The sequence below is a fragment of the Diachasmimorpha longicaudata genome, chromosome 1 (genome assembly GCF_034640455.1).
Source record: "Diachasmimorpha longicaudata isolate KC_UGA_2023 chromosome 1, iyDiaLong2, whole genome shotgun sequence".
Taxonomy (NCBI): domain Eukaryota; kingdom Metazoa; phylum Arthropoda; class Insecta; order Hymenoptera; family Braconidae; genus Diachasmimorpha; species Diachasmimorpha longicaudata.
The window spans coordinates 7,755,968-7,769,296 of record NC_087225.1 but is presented as its reverse complement, the minus strand read 5'-3'; the positions used below and the strand labels follow the sequence as shown (position 1 = coordinate 7,769,296).

The window sequence follows — 13,329 nt, the reverse complement described above, 5'->3', positions numbered from 1 at the left end:
TGACGCTGGAGTCCCGGGGGCGGTGGAGTGGGGGGGACGGATGGAGCGAGAGGGCATCAACACTCTGGCTCACTTTGGCTGCTCTGTGGGCGCTAAGATATAGTTTTTTTTCTTTTTACTCCGTTGTTTCGGAGTCTTATGGTGTGGAATGTAACGTCAGCGGAGAGTGAGGCCCTGAGGGAGGTCTTTTCAACGTGTAAATATGTTCAGGAGAGACTGACAAAGGAGGGACGGTGGAGCCTTGCGCTGCGGGAGGAGAGGACTCGGGCAAATTAGGAGATTGTCATAGACTTGAGCTTTTCCATGGGTTTGTACTTCTAATTACTTTGAGGCTTTTTTATTGCTTTTTCGGTGAGTATGTATCAAAATAATTGGTCATCAGGGACTTTGTCAATGGGAATTCGTCGACATGACGTGAGGAGATAAAAAAAATTGATAATGTCTAGGTAAGATCATATGGGGTTCATAATCCACCACCTTGGAGACACTTGATTTGATGGTGGAAAAGCAGGTAATATTCAGTCATTATATTTCTAATAAAATCAAATTGTCATTGTCGCTGATGTCGACAATTTATCAACATTTTCTTGCTAGTGATAACAGCACTGTCCAGATTAATGCTACTCATCGAACCTTCGACATTTTTTCCGCTTTTTCAAGCTAAATGAGTGGGAAAAAAAACTGGGAAAGAATTAATAGAGCGAGCATGGGTCAAAGTCTCGTAATAAAAAAATATTCTAAAAGCGAAGGATCAAAAGGCAAAAATAATTGTTACTTCTGGAAAAAAGAAATTAAAGAAACATGAACTTCACAGATAGCAAGTTACAAATTTTAATATTTAAAAGATAGAATAAAAGTTGAATCACTTTTGCTTGCAATGCAGTTGCACAGAGGTGATGTCACTGGGACAGAGTTGTATCTGCGCTGTGGGATTTTTCATTTAGATATCCATTAATTAGTGGCCCAGTTTCGAAACTCGTTTATTCCAGCTAATGGATGGTCATACAAACTCGGACATCCGGAAGTGTTGAGAGATGGGGAAAGGGACCAATAACAATTTTTCACCGTGAACGAATTTCCTTCCTTAGATTGAGTCACGCAGATTAAGTGTCACTCCAGTCACGATGTGTGATACGAGTTTTATCATTTATAGACTATGAATAACGAGTGATAGCGTTGAGTCTCAATTGATGACGAAATCGGGGTTTTGAATGACGGATATGATGACGTTTGATGCCTTGAACTGTATGATCAGTTTGAATAATTGGAAATTGGAGATTGTTCAATGTACTTGAGTGTATTCATGTACATTTAGTCCAACAAACGTATTAATTTCAGATAATATTCATAGTAATTTTTTCCTGAAATTTGTCATAACTTTTGGCTCTGGCGAATTGTCGAAAAGAGCTAGAGGAACTAGCCTGGTAAAGTCAATTGCATTCACTTTCTGAGAAAATCTATGATCTTTCTGAGTACTTGCCAATGCCCATGAGCTCACTCTTATGTCTTGATGAATGATAATTTTGATGTCGTAATTTAATTTCCGTTCAATTCAGTATCTACCATTGATGCCAGTCATCACCTACTATTCCGGCTGATGGCAAATCCCCTACCCAGCTCCTAAAGTGCTTCTTGCCAAAGGAGTAACCTCAGCCACATACCCTCACATTACCACCATCATCACTTGTGCTGTACTCCCCACCACTGAAATCAAGGTTCTTCTTTGGCAATGCATACTACGTCTCTCTGTATGTCGATACAGCAAACACTAAATAAGGGGATAACTATTGGATTAATTAAATTAACGTAATGAAAGAAAAATGGAGATAGAGTTGATTGATCGTTGATGGGTGAGTCAGAATATCCTTACTTCCATCACAAGGATCTCGTCAAGATTTTTAATCCTTACTTAGTCCAGCTCATCGGAAGACTCAATCCAATGTTCACCAGCAACAGTTGCAACAAAATATATTCACTCGTAAACAATAAAATTATTAATTGCAGCTCTTGAAGTCACCTCGCCAACACCAGCATGACCTTCAACCATGAATTCCTGAAAACACTAGCGACCCCAGGATATTTGGACCAACGACAACAGACCACAAGTTTCATCCAGCAATTTTGTAAGTGTGAACGTAATTTATTCACTAGTGACGTGGTAAATAAATAGCCTCCTGCGATTTGAATACATACTTTCCCTGGCTCCAGAGGCGATGACTGCACCGGTCCCCTCGAAGATGCTTCCCCAGTGGCCTCAGCAAGTATTCGCCCTGGACGCCAAATACAACACTCGTCGGAATGGCGCTCAGCCGGCCTTCGGGATGCTCTACATTCGTCGCAGGTCCCAACTGCTCCGGGACAAAGAGTCGAAGAGTTCCTCTCCACGTCCCATGTACGTCAAACTGCGCTCCGAGCTCTTGAAACTTCGATACGGAACGATATCGGAGTACAATGGTCTCGGTTCGCGTGCCTCCGTCGACGGTGTTCTCGAGGACAAATCCACCCACCCGAAGTTCAGCAAAAAATCCACAGCCGAGAGCTTTGCATTCGCTGGTGTGCACCACGTCTTCGATCAACACATCGCTGGGGTCACGGCGTTGAAGTTTGCAAATAATGATCGATCAAAATTGTGTTGTGCGTCTTTCGATGGCACGATATCCATTTGCAATGTCACGGATATGCCACCCAGAGTGGTGGCGAAGCTCGAGGGCCACGGAAAGGGGGTGACTGGGATTGACTGGAGTATCAGTAACGATTTCATAGTCTCCACGAGTCTCGATGCAACTGTTCGGCTCTGGGCAGTCCACGGAGATGCGACTCCGATCTGCCTCAGAGTCGTCTCCGATCAGTTCAGGTAGTAGTCGGAAATTTTCTTAACACTTAGCGAGTGGGAGAATGGTGGAGAGATAGAATGGAGGTATTTAAATACCTAATTAATTAATTATTAATATCCAGGTCTGAGGTACTCTGCTGTGCCTTCGTCCCTGCCAATAATAATCTCGTCATAACTGGAAATGGCCAGGGGCTCTTGCAGATACTTAACGTCTCCACTGGGATTTACTCTAGAGGGGGAACGACTAAGATCGGGGGAAAAGTGCTCTCGCTGACATGCGAGGAGAGTGGTGGTTCTTTAATCTGGAGTGGGAACGACAGGGGAACCATCACAAGTCTTCGTCTGGAGCCAGCCTCCGGAAGACTGTCTAAACTGAGGAGAATCGAGGGGCTTGGGGGAGCTGTCACCAGTCTGTCCTGGAGACCCTGGCTCTCCAGGGAGTCCCCATGGCCCACTGTTCTGGTCAGCAGTGCCTGCAATGCAGTGTCGGTTTATAGAATTGGAGATGCTCAGGGATCTCTCAGCGTCTGGAGAATATATCCTGTCAGACACCAGTGAGTGAAATGAATAATCTTCCCCTTTCCAACCGGCCTTGAAGGAATGCTAAATTTTTGTAATTCAATCCCTGTTCTTACGTCCCGCAAAACGCTACTCTCTTAGAGCGAATTTCATCGATTTTTTACCCAACAATAACTTTTTTTTATTTCTTATGCCCTAAATCAATTTTTATACACCTGAAAGAGTTTAAAGAGGTGGATATTCAGTTCTTTGAAAGACAAATGGACAATTTAAAAAATTTAATGTGTGGGCTCTCGACCTCTCGATGCCTTTGTAAAATAAAAAAAATGTATATTGTTTTTTTTTCAAAGGCAGTATCTCGTGAGGTCGACGTTCTGCCCTCAGATGGGCGCGTGCCTGATAGCCAGTGGTTCAGAAGATGGATCAGTTCACCTGTTGGACACTGCGCGCGAGGGCAAAGCCGCCCAGGTGAATAGACTACATGGGCATTCCGCTCCAGTTCTTTCAATTGCTTTCAACTACGACGAGACGTACCTCGCCACTGGGGATCATCAGGGACTTGTCATTATATGGCAGAATTGAGAGCTCTAGTGTTACTTAAAATTAAAGTATCGAAGCAGGGACTATAATAGTGTATATTTTTTTACGAAAATGTTCTCTGTAAATATCAAAGAAATTAATTAGGTAATTTGAAGGTTATTCTTCTGTTGATAGGGATAAAAAAATCTAGACAGACCTAGCGAATTCGGTAGAAAATTCTATTCATCATATCATTAGTCATTACTATTAATTTCTTCTATAAAATATTTTGCATTAGATATTTCTTAGCCGAAATTCGCCAACACAGTCATCCAAAGACTAATAGAAATACAGTAGAATTTTCGCTAGGGTTTGCCATGAAATTTTTTCGTATGTTTTTCACAAAGAAACTGAGGTATAAAACACAAAATGCTCCAAAAACTATGGTCTGGAATAGCGAGGGGATGATGACGAGTGCGGGATTAAAACTCTGGGGTAATAACATGATGAGGATGTGTAAAATAAACAACACATGTATAGCAATATATTAATCGTCCTCTATTCATTGTAATATCCTACAAATTGTAGCGATGGTGCATCTGGGTGTTCTCTTGAATGACGACAGCCGGAAAAGCCGAGCATCTACAGTTGCTAATGTATAGCGATAACAATTGCTATCATTTGGTGACTTCCCTCCTTTCCATTGCCGTTATATTTTGCCTTCGAGAGCATTCAGTCAGTTTACTGGACCTTTGATTTAACTTTTGAATTGTAAAGAACTTATGTTTACTTGATTTTCCTCGAGATTTTATCAACACAAATTGTAAAATCAACTTATCGAGCACGTCGTGTACTACTTTTATAAATAAAATGCTTTAGTTATTCTTTATCAACAATGTAATGAGCGAAATATCGAGTTTATGGGGTAAAATTAATATTGCAATATTCTTCGATTAGACAATACGAAGGAAAAGTCGTTTTTCATTCCAATTAATGTTCCTTTTTTGGTATTCATTCGTTAAATCGACAGAATGAGAGAAAAAATATTTCACTCGTGTAGTATAATAGGTGTATCCTATTTCTAAAAAACAAAAATTTACGTAAAAGTGTGCGTTGAAATAGTCAATAGGATATTCTCGTTTTAATCTAATTGAAAATTTCAGGTAAATACATAAAAAAGTAATTAATGATCGTATTCCACCCCTTTTTATCATCAATCACAGATCCATTTCCAAATAGAAAAGAAAAATTATCTCGTAGTTTCCATTATCACAGGCTAACTTGCTCAAATGATATTTCCCCATCATTTTTTCCTCGTTAATTTTCTCATGTCTTTACTCGAGAAATTAATAAATATACGTTTTCACGAATAGAGAGCTGTTTTGGCGCTAGCAAATAACAATTAAAAAGTACCTTTGAAAATTACCCCTTTCAGATTATGTCACTAAATGTTAAAACAAAAATTACTAATACCTATGTTAATATTTTCAACGATAAAATAACGATTGATTTACCACAAATTAAAATAAAACTGAGGATAATTCAATGTTTAGGCACAACACTTAGTGCATCTACGATTAAATTAATACATATTTACATTCGGTAAAGACCTCCAGATTATCACAATCTGAAGTTTTAAATAAAATTAAGAGAGTACTTGATTAATGAACGCGTACTCGGCGGATATTTACAAGACAGATAAATGAAGTTTAATTTTTATTCTCTTTGTGAAGGAGTTCTTTCGGACGGACTTTGGCCAATTGAGCTCTCTAGAAAGTTTCCGGTTTTCATGTATGCAAAAAATTAATAGAAAACTTTTATTGGTATCATCAAGGAATTCTATTGGAAATCGTATAATAGAATATTTCTTTCGCCAATTTTTCATGATTTTAAATACATTATTAATATAAAAAACAAGATGTTTTATAGTAGAAAATTTCCTCACCAATAAATAAAATTTCAATTGCATAATTCTATCGAGTTTGTTCATACGTTTTTTAACATATGCCGTCTCTTCTCAAATTTGAAACGCTATGAGGATTTTTCGTTCTATTTTCCGTTGAATTTTCTCATGAGAACTAAAACGTACAGCGAATAAGTCAACATTTAGACTTTTTTAAATAAAAACTTCAACGAAGAAATGAATGAATTCCAATAGAATCATTCTACCGAATTTTCTCATACATTCCAATATCATTTTTTGATATATGCCATTCCCCTTCCTCCAAATAAATCTAGTACCCCCCAAGATTACACCGGACGGTTGTAATTTACAATGCGAATTAGACATGGACGTTTCAGGCCGGATTATCGTTTTCACCAGGTTTCTCAATGACACTGCACGTCTCAATGATCTCTTCGATGATAGAGGGTTTCGTAACACTCTCATCCCGACGTGGAGTCTCCTTCTTCTGATCACTCTCTTCATTATCTCCAACTTCACCATCAACTTTAGTATCAGTTTCTTCTTTAGTTGTCATTACTAGTGGCCTCCCGGACGATTTAGGATGGCTCGGGTTTTCAGTCTTAGAGGCTTCGAGTTCACTCATTTCGTCTGCACTCTCATCCTCGACGATTCTTCTCTCCGATACTTCTGGAGATCTGAGGACTGATCTGAAGGACTGATCATCCTTGGAGAGAGACGACTCCGAGCTGTTCTCCTTTTTCTCAATCTTAACTTCACTCTCTTCACTCTCATCGTCCACTGACTCCTCCATTTCTCTTGTGTCATTCAACAGATGGACCAGTGAATGATTCTCCTGATTACTCGGCAGATTGAGCTTCAATTTGTCACGAGTGTGCCGCAGCTCTCCCAACTGCACTTGATGATTATCACTGGGTCCGGTGGCATCGTCGTCAGATGTCAGACCAAGGTTTGCCCCTGGGAAAAATTGACTCACATACTTTCCATCCCCAGCTTGAAATTGGAAGGGTCTATTACCACTGCTGACGAAGAACTCGTCGTCACCCAGGTGGTTAGACTCGTCGTAGTCCAGTGGGTAGACGTCGAGACGGGGCTCATCCATCATCTCCTCCCAGTCGGCGTAAGTGGTGGGCTCCCAGGTGGTCGCTGCTGGGCTCGGGAAGTCCGACGAGTGAGTCTCCTTCGGGTACTCGTACACGCAGTGGTAACGCTGCTTTTTGAACCACACGTTCTTCTTCTGATCCTGGAAATTTTCAACTCATTTATTCGGAGCGACCACTTTTGGGGGGTTTTTAGACCAGGAAATTGAATTGGGGATTTTAATAGGGGATGAAACAGTTGTGAAGATGAACTAAGAAAGGAGTGCTTCTTCGGAGGTAGTAGATGGAGATAGAGCCGCCTGATACATTTCTTCATGTTATAGTTTAAAATTCTCCCTGACCACCCCATAATTGCATTAAACTAAATGGAAAATTATTTTTTGAGTTTTTTTAAAGAAAATGGAAATGTCGAATGATTTAAGCACATAAACGTTTTTTATATAAATGACTTATAATCCATTCAATCGATATTTCTATAAAAAAGTTTCTTATGAAATCGTATCTGCAGAAATCGTTCAGTAATCAAGAGAAGAGAGTCATTAATGAGGAGAGTTGAAAAAATATACATTGAATAATTCCAATTGAATATGTTGAGTAAAAAAATTGTATAGAAAACTGAAATTCTATGTATTGTGTCATCGAAAAATTATTTCTTGGGCATTTTCTGCAGATCTTCACTGGAACCGGCCAAGAAACTGGCAGAATTTCCAATGAAATTTCAAGAAAAATTCAATAGAATTTTCTATGGAATGGCATGCATAAACCCAATGAAGCCCCGCAAATCCCCACGTCAAGCTCTCACTGGTCACCCCCACAAGCTCCCTCGGCCCCCGAAACTCAAGCCCCACCCCCAACACAAGCATTCAAACATCAAAATGTAATTCATAATTTACCAGTTCATCCTGGGAGCAAGAAAAAACACAAAACTCCTGAGACTTACGTAATTTCTCCCTCACAAAAAAATCCAAAGAAGCACCGTAACATCCAAAAACTTACCCCACTCTTCAGATTTTTCTCTGGAGACCTCAGCGCTGATCTGTGGGGCGCCAGGGTTGCGTCCCAGGCAGAAGGGGTGAACTCCTCCTCCTCTTCTTCCTCATCCTCCTCCTCAATTTTTCCCACGTCGTGGGTCGTTGGGGTGACATCCTCCCTGCAGCTCTCCTCACTGTATCTCTTCCACACAAACTCCCCTGAACTCGAACTATTCTCCTCATCCTCGACCTCAGCCCTCTCCTCTCCCCCTCCCTCCTCGTACTCATCTTGGCTGTCCCATTCGTGCTCGGTACTGAAACTCGTCGACATGAGATCGTCCTGGAGCTGCAGAGGAATGGGAAATTGCGCCTGCCACTTGGACTCCTCCTCGGGACTGGGAAGAGGGGCACCACTGGAGGTTCTGCTCTTCGTTTGGGACTGGAGATGCGACGAAAAATTATCGATCAATTGGCAGTGATTTAACGCCTTTGGCTAATTACAAAATACTAAGTGGAAAATGTTAATTTATCATGGATTTGGCACATACCAAAAATTATGATAATATTGGATTTATACCTGGGACTTCTGGCCCACATTAGCCTGGCAATCCATGCTCTCGTCATCAGAGATGTCTCCACATGTGTCTCGATCCTCCTCAGGATTCTTCCTCTCGTTTCCCTCCACCAGAACAACTTTATTCGTCCTTGTATCCACCACGATAACATCCTCAGAAAGCGAGAGTCTGGAAGCCTCAGAGGCCTCTCTGGAGTCATCTCTCGACGCAAAGGACTCTGAAGTCACCGCACTCTCCCTCTCCTCCAGGATGGGGCTCAATGGAGTCCCATAGATATTGTACCTAATAGCAATGTCAATGTTTCCAGGCCCAGAGCTCTCTTGCTCCTCATTCGACCCCCAAGATGTGGTGTCAGTGTCTTGAACACTATTCACTGACGGCTCCTCTTCGTCCCTCAATTCCTGGGACTCCACCACTGCCAGCTGAGCCCTCGGCAGCTTCTCCCTGAGCTCATTTCTGATCGCAGCCACGAATTCCTCGTCCAGGTTAAAGGAAACGTAAGAATTGTCACTTCGTAGTGACATCGTCGAACTGTCATCATCCTCACCTTTGAAATCGACAATAATAATTACTTGGAAAAAACAAAATTACAATAACTTTTTGAATTTCTATGGAATGCATCCTGTATAATAAAAAACACAATACTATTTAAATATTATGCCGATGGCTGCTCACCTTCATGATCATCATGCTCATTGACTCTTGAACCCGAAGGATTGGATCCACTGGGCTCTTCATGCCTAACATTTGTACAATTATCTACTTCTTTATCTACAGTAATTACACTATCTACAGGATCCGTCAAAGATCCATTAATCCTCTCAGTGGGTTGACTTATACTCTCCGTACTCTCGTCCTCATGACTGATTCTGAGGGTATTGGAGGGCCGTTCCTCCTCGTAACTACCACAATACTCAGCGTCGAGAATCGTATCAAGTTCATAAAGGATCTTCAGCTGTTCTTCTTCAGTTGTTGAATGGGAAATTCCAGAATTGAACATGCAAACATTATTCTCCTCTTCTTCACAGGACTCCTTGTCCCTGAAACCACTGTCGGAGCTTCTCTCATCATCGGGAGTGCTCAAATGCTTCCGTTCGTCCTCCTCATCGTGAGGATCCCCAGGTTTTCTTCTACTGTTTGGTGTGGAATCCTCACCGTTCGAAAAGTCCTCGTTGTCCACTGATATCTCCCCTCGCGACTGGGGGGTATCTGGGGCTGATGGAAACGTCTCCAAAAGGTCAGGAACTGCTTCGATCTTCTCGGATTCAATTATTTCCTCGAAGTTGATTGACTCAAATCCAGTATTCTTGCGCTCCAATTCGAATTCCAAAGCATCTTTCCAGAGTTCCACGTCTACGAACGTGTTTGTGGATTCGGTTGGTGGTGGTCCCTGGGCTCTCGAGGCTTTTGGAGTCGAGCTAAAGTCCCTGATGTGCTCCCTGGGAATGGGCTCGATTGTCACCTCAATGACTTCTTCGTTCGATGGTTCTCGCTCAGCGTTATTGGAACTTATATCTCGAAGTTTCCGCAGAGCCTCGTCGAACTCGTCAGCAATTACAGAGGGCAGATCCCCAACACTCCCGGAGGAGTTGATCTTTTTCCTCGGTTTTTCAGCCACTTGAGGGCCTAGAGACCACTCAGCCTCGGAGTCATCGTCAATATGTACCAGAACCATGAGATCAGCGATTGATTTGGATTTTTGCTTGACTTTTTCAGTGTAGGCACCTCTCTCCACTCGCCCCCTCCAACTCTCCTCCTCGGTTTCAGACCCGGACTCTTGACTTATTTGAGACCTCAGCTCGGGGTTTTTCAAGGGCTCATCGGGTCCCAGCCTGAAACGAGCCTGGGGAGTTGTGGAGGGCTTCTCCTCGGGGACTCCTTGCCAAAGATCAGAATCCATTGTTGCTCGTAACTCCTTGAGGCTAGAACTTCTTGTTTCTCTGATGTTCGGTCTCAGAGTCTCCCACCGCTCCTCGAAATTCACTAGGTCTTTTCCTCGAAGGGCCTCGATTACCTGGGATTTCATATTAATGACAATTGGAGGTACGAAAAAAATTCAAATATCGAAGACAATTCTAACAGCTTTCGGTTAAATTTTATATTATTTTAATATAAATATTACTATTATTACCTCCTCTAAGCTGACTCTGTCATTAGGGTTGATCTTCCAGCAGGATTTCAATGCCTCCACGAAGCCCTTGGAGTTCTGCAGATCCTCCAGCTTCAGATGGGACTCGAAATTCAAAGAGAGGATCATCTCGATAACTTGCTCATCCCCTAGGGTGTCGTAGGGCCGCTCTCCCCAGCTCGCTATTTCGTAAAGAAGAATAGCGAAGCTCCAGAGGTTGGCCTTCGGAGTAATCGCTCGAGTTTCAATGGTTGTGTCTGTGCAAACCAAGCTCTCAGGAGCTGACCACCTGATGGGGAGGGCTCGATCACCGACAACATAGTAATCCTCGGGGTACTTTTCAACCCCGATACCATAGTCACCGAGTTTGATGGTGAGACTTGGGGACACGAGGCAGTTCCTGGCGGATAAGTCTGTGTGGGCGAATCCATTTTGATGCATGTGCTCGAGGGCTGAAGAGATATCTAAAGTCATTCTCAGGGGGATTTTCTCGGTGCTGAGGGCCTCGGACTTACGATTCGATCGTAGGAAAGCCTTCAGATCCCCTGCAGAGAAAAATCTAAAATTAACGCTTTTCGTCGTTTCCACGTGAAGTCAAATTTATGAACGAACGTTCTACACGTTGGAATGAGTAAATAGGAATTTTTGATCAAATTCTCTCCAAATTCCAGAGAACCTGGAATTCAAGACGAGATTGATCTGGAATTTCTCGATTACCTGTCGGACAGGACTCGAACAGGAGCAGGTATGGATCTGTCTCGAGACAAGTTCCAAAGAGTTCTAAAAGATTTCTGTGACGAAGTTTTAAATACGGAAGAGCCTCTCCGAGGAACCAAGCTTTCTCACTAGCAGTCGCCTCCTCCGTGAGAATCCTCACGACGATTCCTTGCGTTCTGGATTCATTGAGGGTCTGGGTTCCCTCCACTACCTTTCCGAACCATCCTCTGCCGATCTCCCGGAGGTATTTAAGACGCTCGCGGGGGATGTGAAGTTCCGGGGAGAACCACTCACGATTCGGGATCTGGCTGTCCTCATTGTCCGAGAATTCGCGATCAAATAGTGAGGGCGAAGGGGGCTTCGGTTTGCCTGGCTGACGCACATCGGGGACAAAACGATCAACTGGTAAGGGCTCGAATTCCACTCGGTTGTTAGAGGTTGAACGGGGGACCTCTAGTTCCACGGTCGAGAGACGTCGGGAGAGGATTGTGTGGTTTACTACTCCCGAGACGTCTTTGAATTCCTGGAATATTTGGGTTAGAGTTAGACATTTGTGGATATAGTTTGTCGAGGATGTTAGCAACTACTGGGGAGTCTGGGGTTCGCTATTTGGGGAAGAAGAGATGATTCAGTTATAATATTATCAAGTTTTATGAATTACTTCACTCAGAAAATGTCCCTTTATTCTCTCAATAAATATTGTAAAAATATCGAATTCACTGCTTCGATAGGCAACGCTTCTCAGAATTCTCAAATCACCAAAAAGTACTTCACCTCTTCATCTCATTCCACCCCAAGTCTACAAAATCTACTTCAAAATTTTGTCAACAAATTGTTACCTGCGACTGATCAGCTCCAGAATTCTATAATCGAAAGCAAATGTACAGCAGTTGAATAGCGTAAAACAACCGGGGAAAAACGAAATTTCCAAAAAATCCTCACTCCCAAAACCCTGACCCCACTTACCTGAAACCCCTTGGTGGCTCTTCGCTCTCGTCTGCAGCAGAGACAACTGAACACACAGATGATCATCAGAACCCCAATCATAAGAGATCCCACAGCATACCGCTGTTCCCAGCTATCAGTTCTGAATCCTGAAAAAAATGTCCTCATCAACAACTCCATATCAACAAAATTCACCCACTGCAGACCTACCTGACGGGTCAACTGAGGTTACCGGAAAGGCACTGGCCCCGGAGAGTGCCTGATACCACCAGCAAACCCACAAACACCATTTCATCTCGTATTTCACGCGCAAACCCATATTCCCATGTTCTCCAACCACTCCCTCAGCCACTTCACCTTTTTCCCAATTTCTACGTAAAAATCATATCACAAGATCCCCTTCACCCGCTGGAAAATCATATCACTCGATTCCCTTCACCCTCACGTCCTCTCCAATTCCCACTGAAGTCGAAAAAAACAATGGGAAAAAAAAATCCGAGTGAAAAATCACGTATTAGCACGAGAGTACGCGTGTTCGTATATTTATAACACGAGAGCTTGTGTCATGGCAGTTAAACTCACACCAATTTAGGGGGTGAGAAGCCGTTCAGATTCTCTACATAATCGTTGGATTAATAATGAAGAGGCTGATGCACCTCCTGAGACACTCTCTCTCTCCAATGAGTCGTGACGAGTGATTCAACGATATTAAAATACTGTAGAACAGGTAATCGTGGGTGGATTCAGTAAATCTGACGCGGCTGCACGAAAATAATGTTTATTCGGGTGAAAATTGTCCTCCTGGGGGAACACCAGAACATCTAGATGTATCATTCACTCTTGTATATCACGATCACACACTTGGCACCTACTGTTACACTGAAAACAAGTACCTGCACTAGGCATAACAGAGTAGGTGCCTCAGAACGCCACCACCACTGGTTTACGGTATGACCCAACTGCCTCGCCCCTTCTTCGTTTTCGTGTACAGACTTCTCTCTTTCTCGAGGGATCGCTCCCTCCTCCGCCCACTTATCTACACCCACTTTTCCAGGCGATGCCACGAGTACATGTCACGTGTATCTCGGGCTTGATGAT

General features: G+C 42.7%; 2 protein-coding genes across 7 annotated transcripts; one reads left to right on the top strand and one right to left on the bottom strand.

Annotated features, from left to right (window-relative positions):
* Positions 1-139: 139 nt before the first annotated feature.
* LOC135159855 (WD repeat-containing protein 13-like) lies at positions 140-4,418 on the top strand. 3 transcript variants are annotated; one of them, XM_064115952.1, is made up of 7 exons: positions 140-307; positions 383-511; positions 1,557-1,850; positions 2,005-2,123; positions 2,209-2,854; positions 2,956-3,387; positions 3,703-4,418. In XM_064115952.1, the coding sequence occupies exons 5-7, from the start codon at positions 2,214-2,216 to the stop codon at positions 3,932-3,934; spliced, it is 1,305 nt and encodes a 434-aa protein (XP_063972022.1). In that variant the 5' UTR covers positions 140-307; positions 383-511; positions 1,557-1,850; positions 2,005-2,123; positions 2,209-2,213; the 3' UTR covers positions 3,935-4,418. The 3 variants fall into 3 exon arrangements, with proteins under 3 accessions (XP_063972022.1, XP_063972038.1, XP_063972030.1); XM_064115960.1 differs by lacking the exon at positions 140-307 and having other exon boundaries at positions 319-511; XM_064115968.1 differs by lacking the exons at positions 383-511; positions 1,557-1,850.
* Positions 4,409-13,210, bottom strand: LOC135173140 (rho-associated protein kinase 1-like). Of its 4 annotated transcripts, XM_064139845.1 has the most exons (11): positions 12,442-13,210; positions 12,253-12,380; positions 12,126-12,149; positions 11,287-11,809; positions 10,573-11,114; positions 9,117-10,455; positions 8,444-8,988; positions 7,892-8,305; positions 7,789-7,824; positions 6,813-7,038; positions 4,409-6,752 (listed from the first exon to the last, which is right to left on the bottom strand). In XM_064139845.1, the coding sequence occupies exons 1-11, from the start codon at positions 12,548-12,550 to the stop codon at positions 6,169-6,171; spliced, it is 4,470 nt and encodes a 1,489-aa protein (XP_063995915.1). In that variant the 5' UTR covers positions 12,551-13,210; the 3' UTR covers positions 4,409-6,168. The 4 variants fall into 4 exon arrangements, with proteins under 4 accessions (XP_063995915.1, XP_063995890.1, XP_063995899.1 ...); XM_064139820.1 differs by having other exon boundaries at positions 4,409-7,038; XM_064139829.1 differs by lacking the exon at positions 12,126-12,149 and having other exon boundaries at positions 4,409-7,038; positions 12,442-13,209.
* Between the last annotated feature and the right edge of the window lie 119 nt (positions 13,211-13,329).

Bases quoted from the DNA above. Each gene is read 5' to 3' on its own strand.
- LOC135159855 (XM_064115968.1), top strand. From the start codon at position 2,214: ATGACTGCACCGGTCCCCTCGAAGATGCTTCCCCAGTGGCCTCAGCAA. The intron at 2,855-2,955 runs GTAGTAGTCGGA...ATTAATATCCAG, and splicing joins GTCGTCTCCGATCAGTTCAG to GTCTGAGGTACTCTGCTGTG. The intron at 3,388-3,702 runs GTGAGTGAAATG...TTTTTTTCAAAG, and splicing joins ATATATCCTGTCAGACACCA to GCAGTATCTCGTGAGGTCGA.
- LOC135173140 (XM_064139820.1), bottom strand. From the start codon at position 12,550: ATGGGTTTGCGCGTGAAATACGAGATGAAATGGTGTTTGTGGGTTTGC. The intron at 12,381-12,441 runs GTAGGTCTGCAG...CATTTTTTTCAG, and splicing joins AACCTCAGTTGACCCGTCAG to GATTCAGAACTGATAGCTGG. The intron at 11,810-12,125 runs GTAACAATTTGT...CAAATATTCCAG, and splicing joins CTGGAGCTGATCAGTCGCAG to GAATTCAAAGACGTCTCGGG.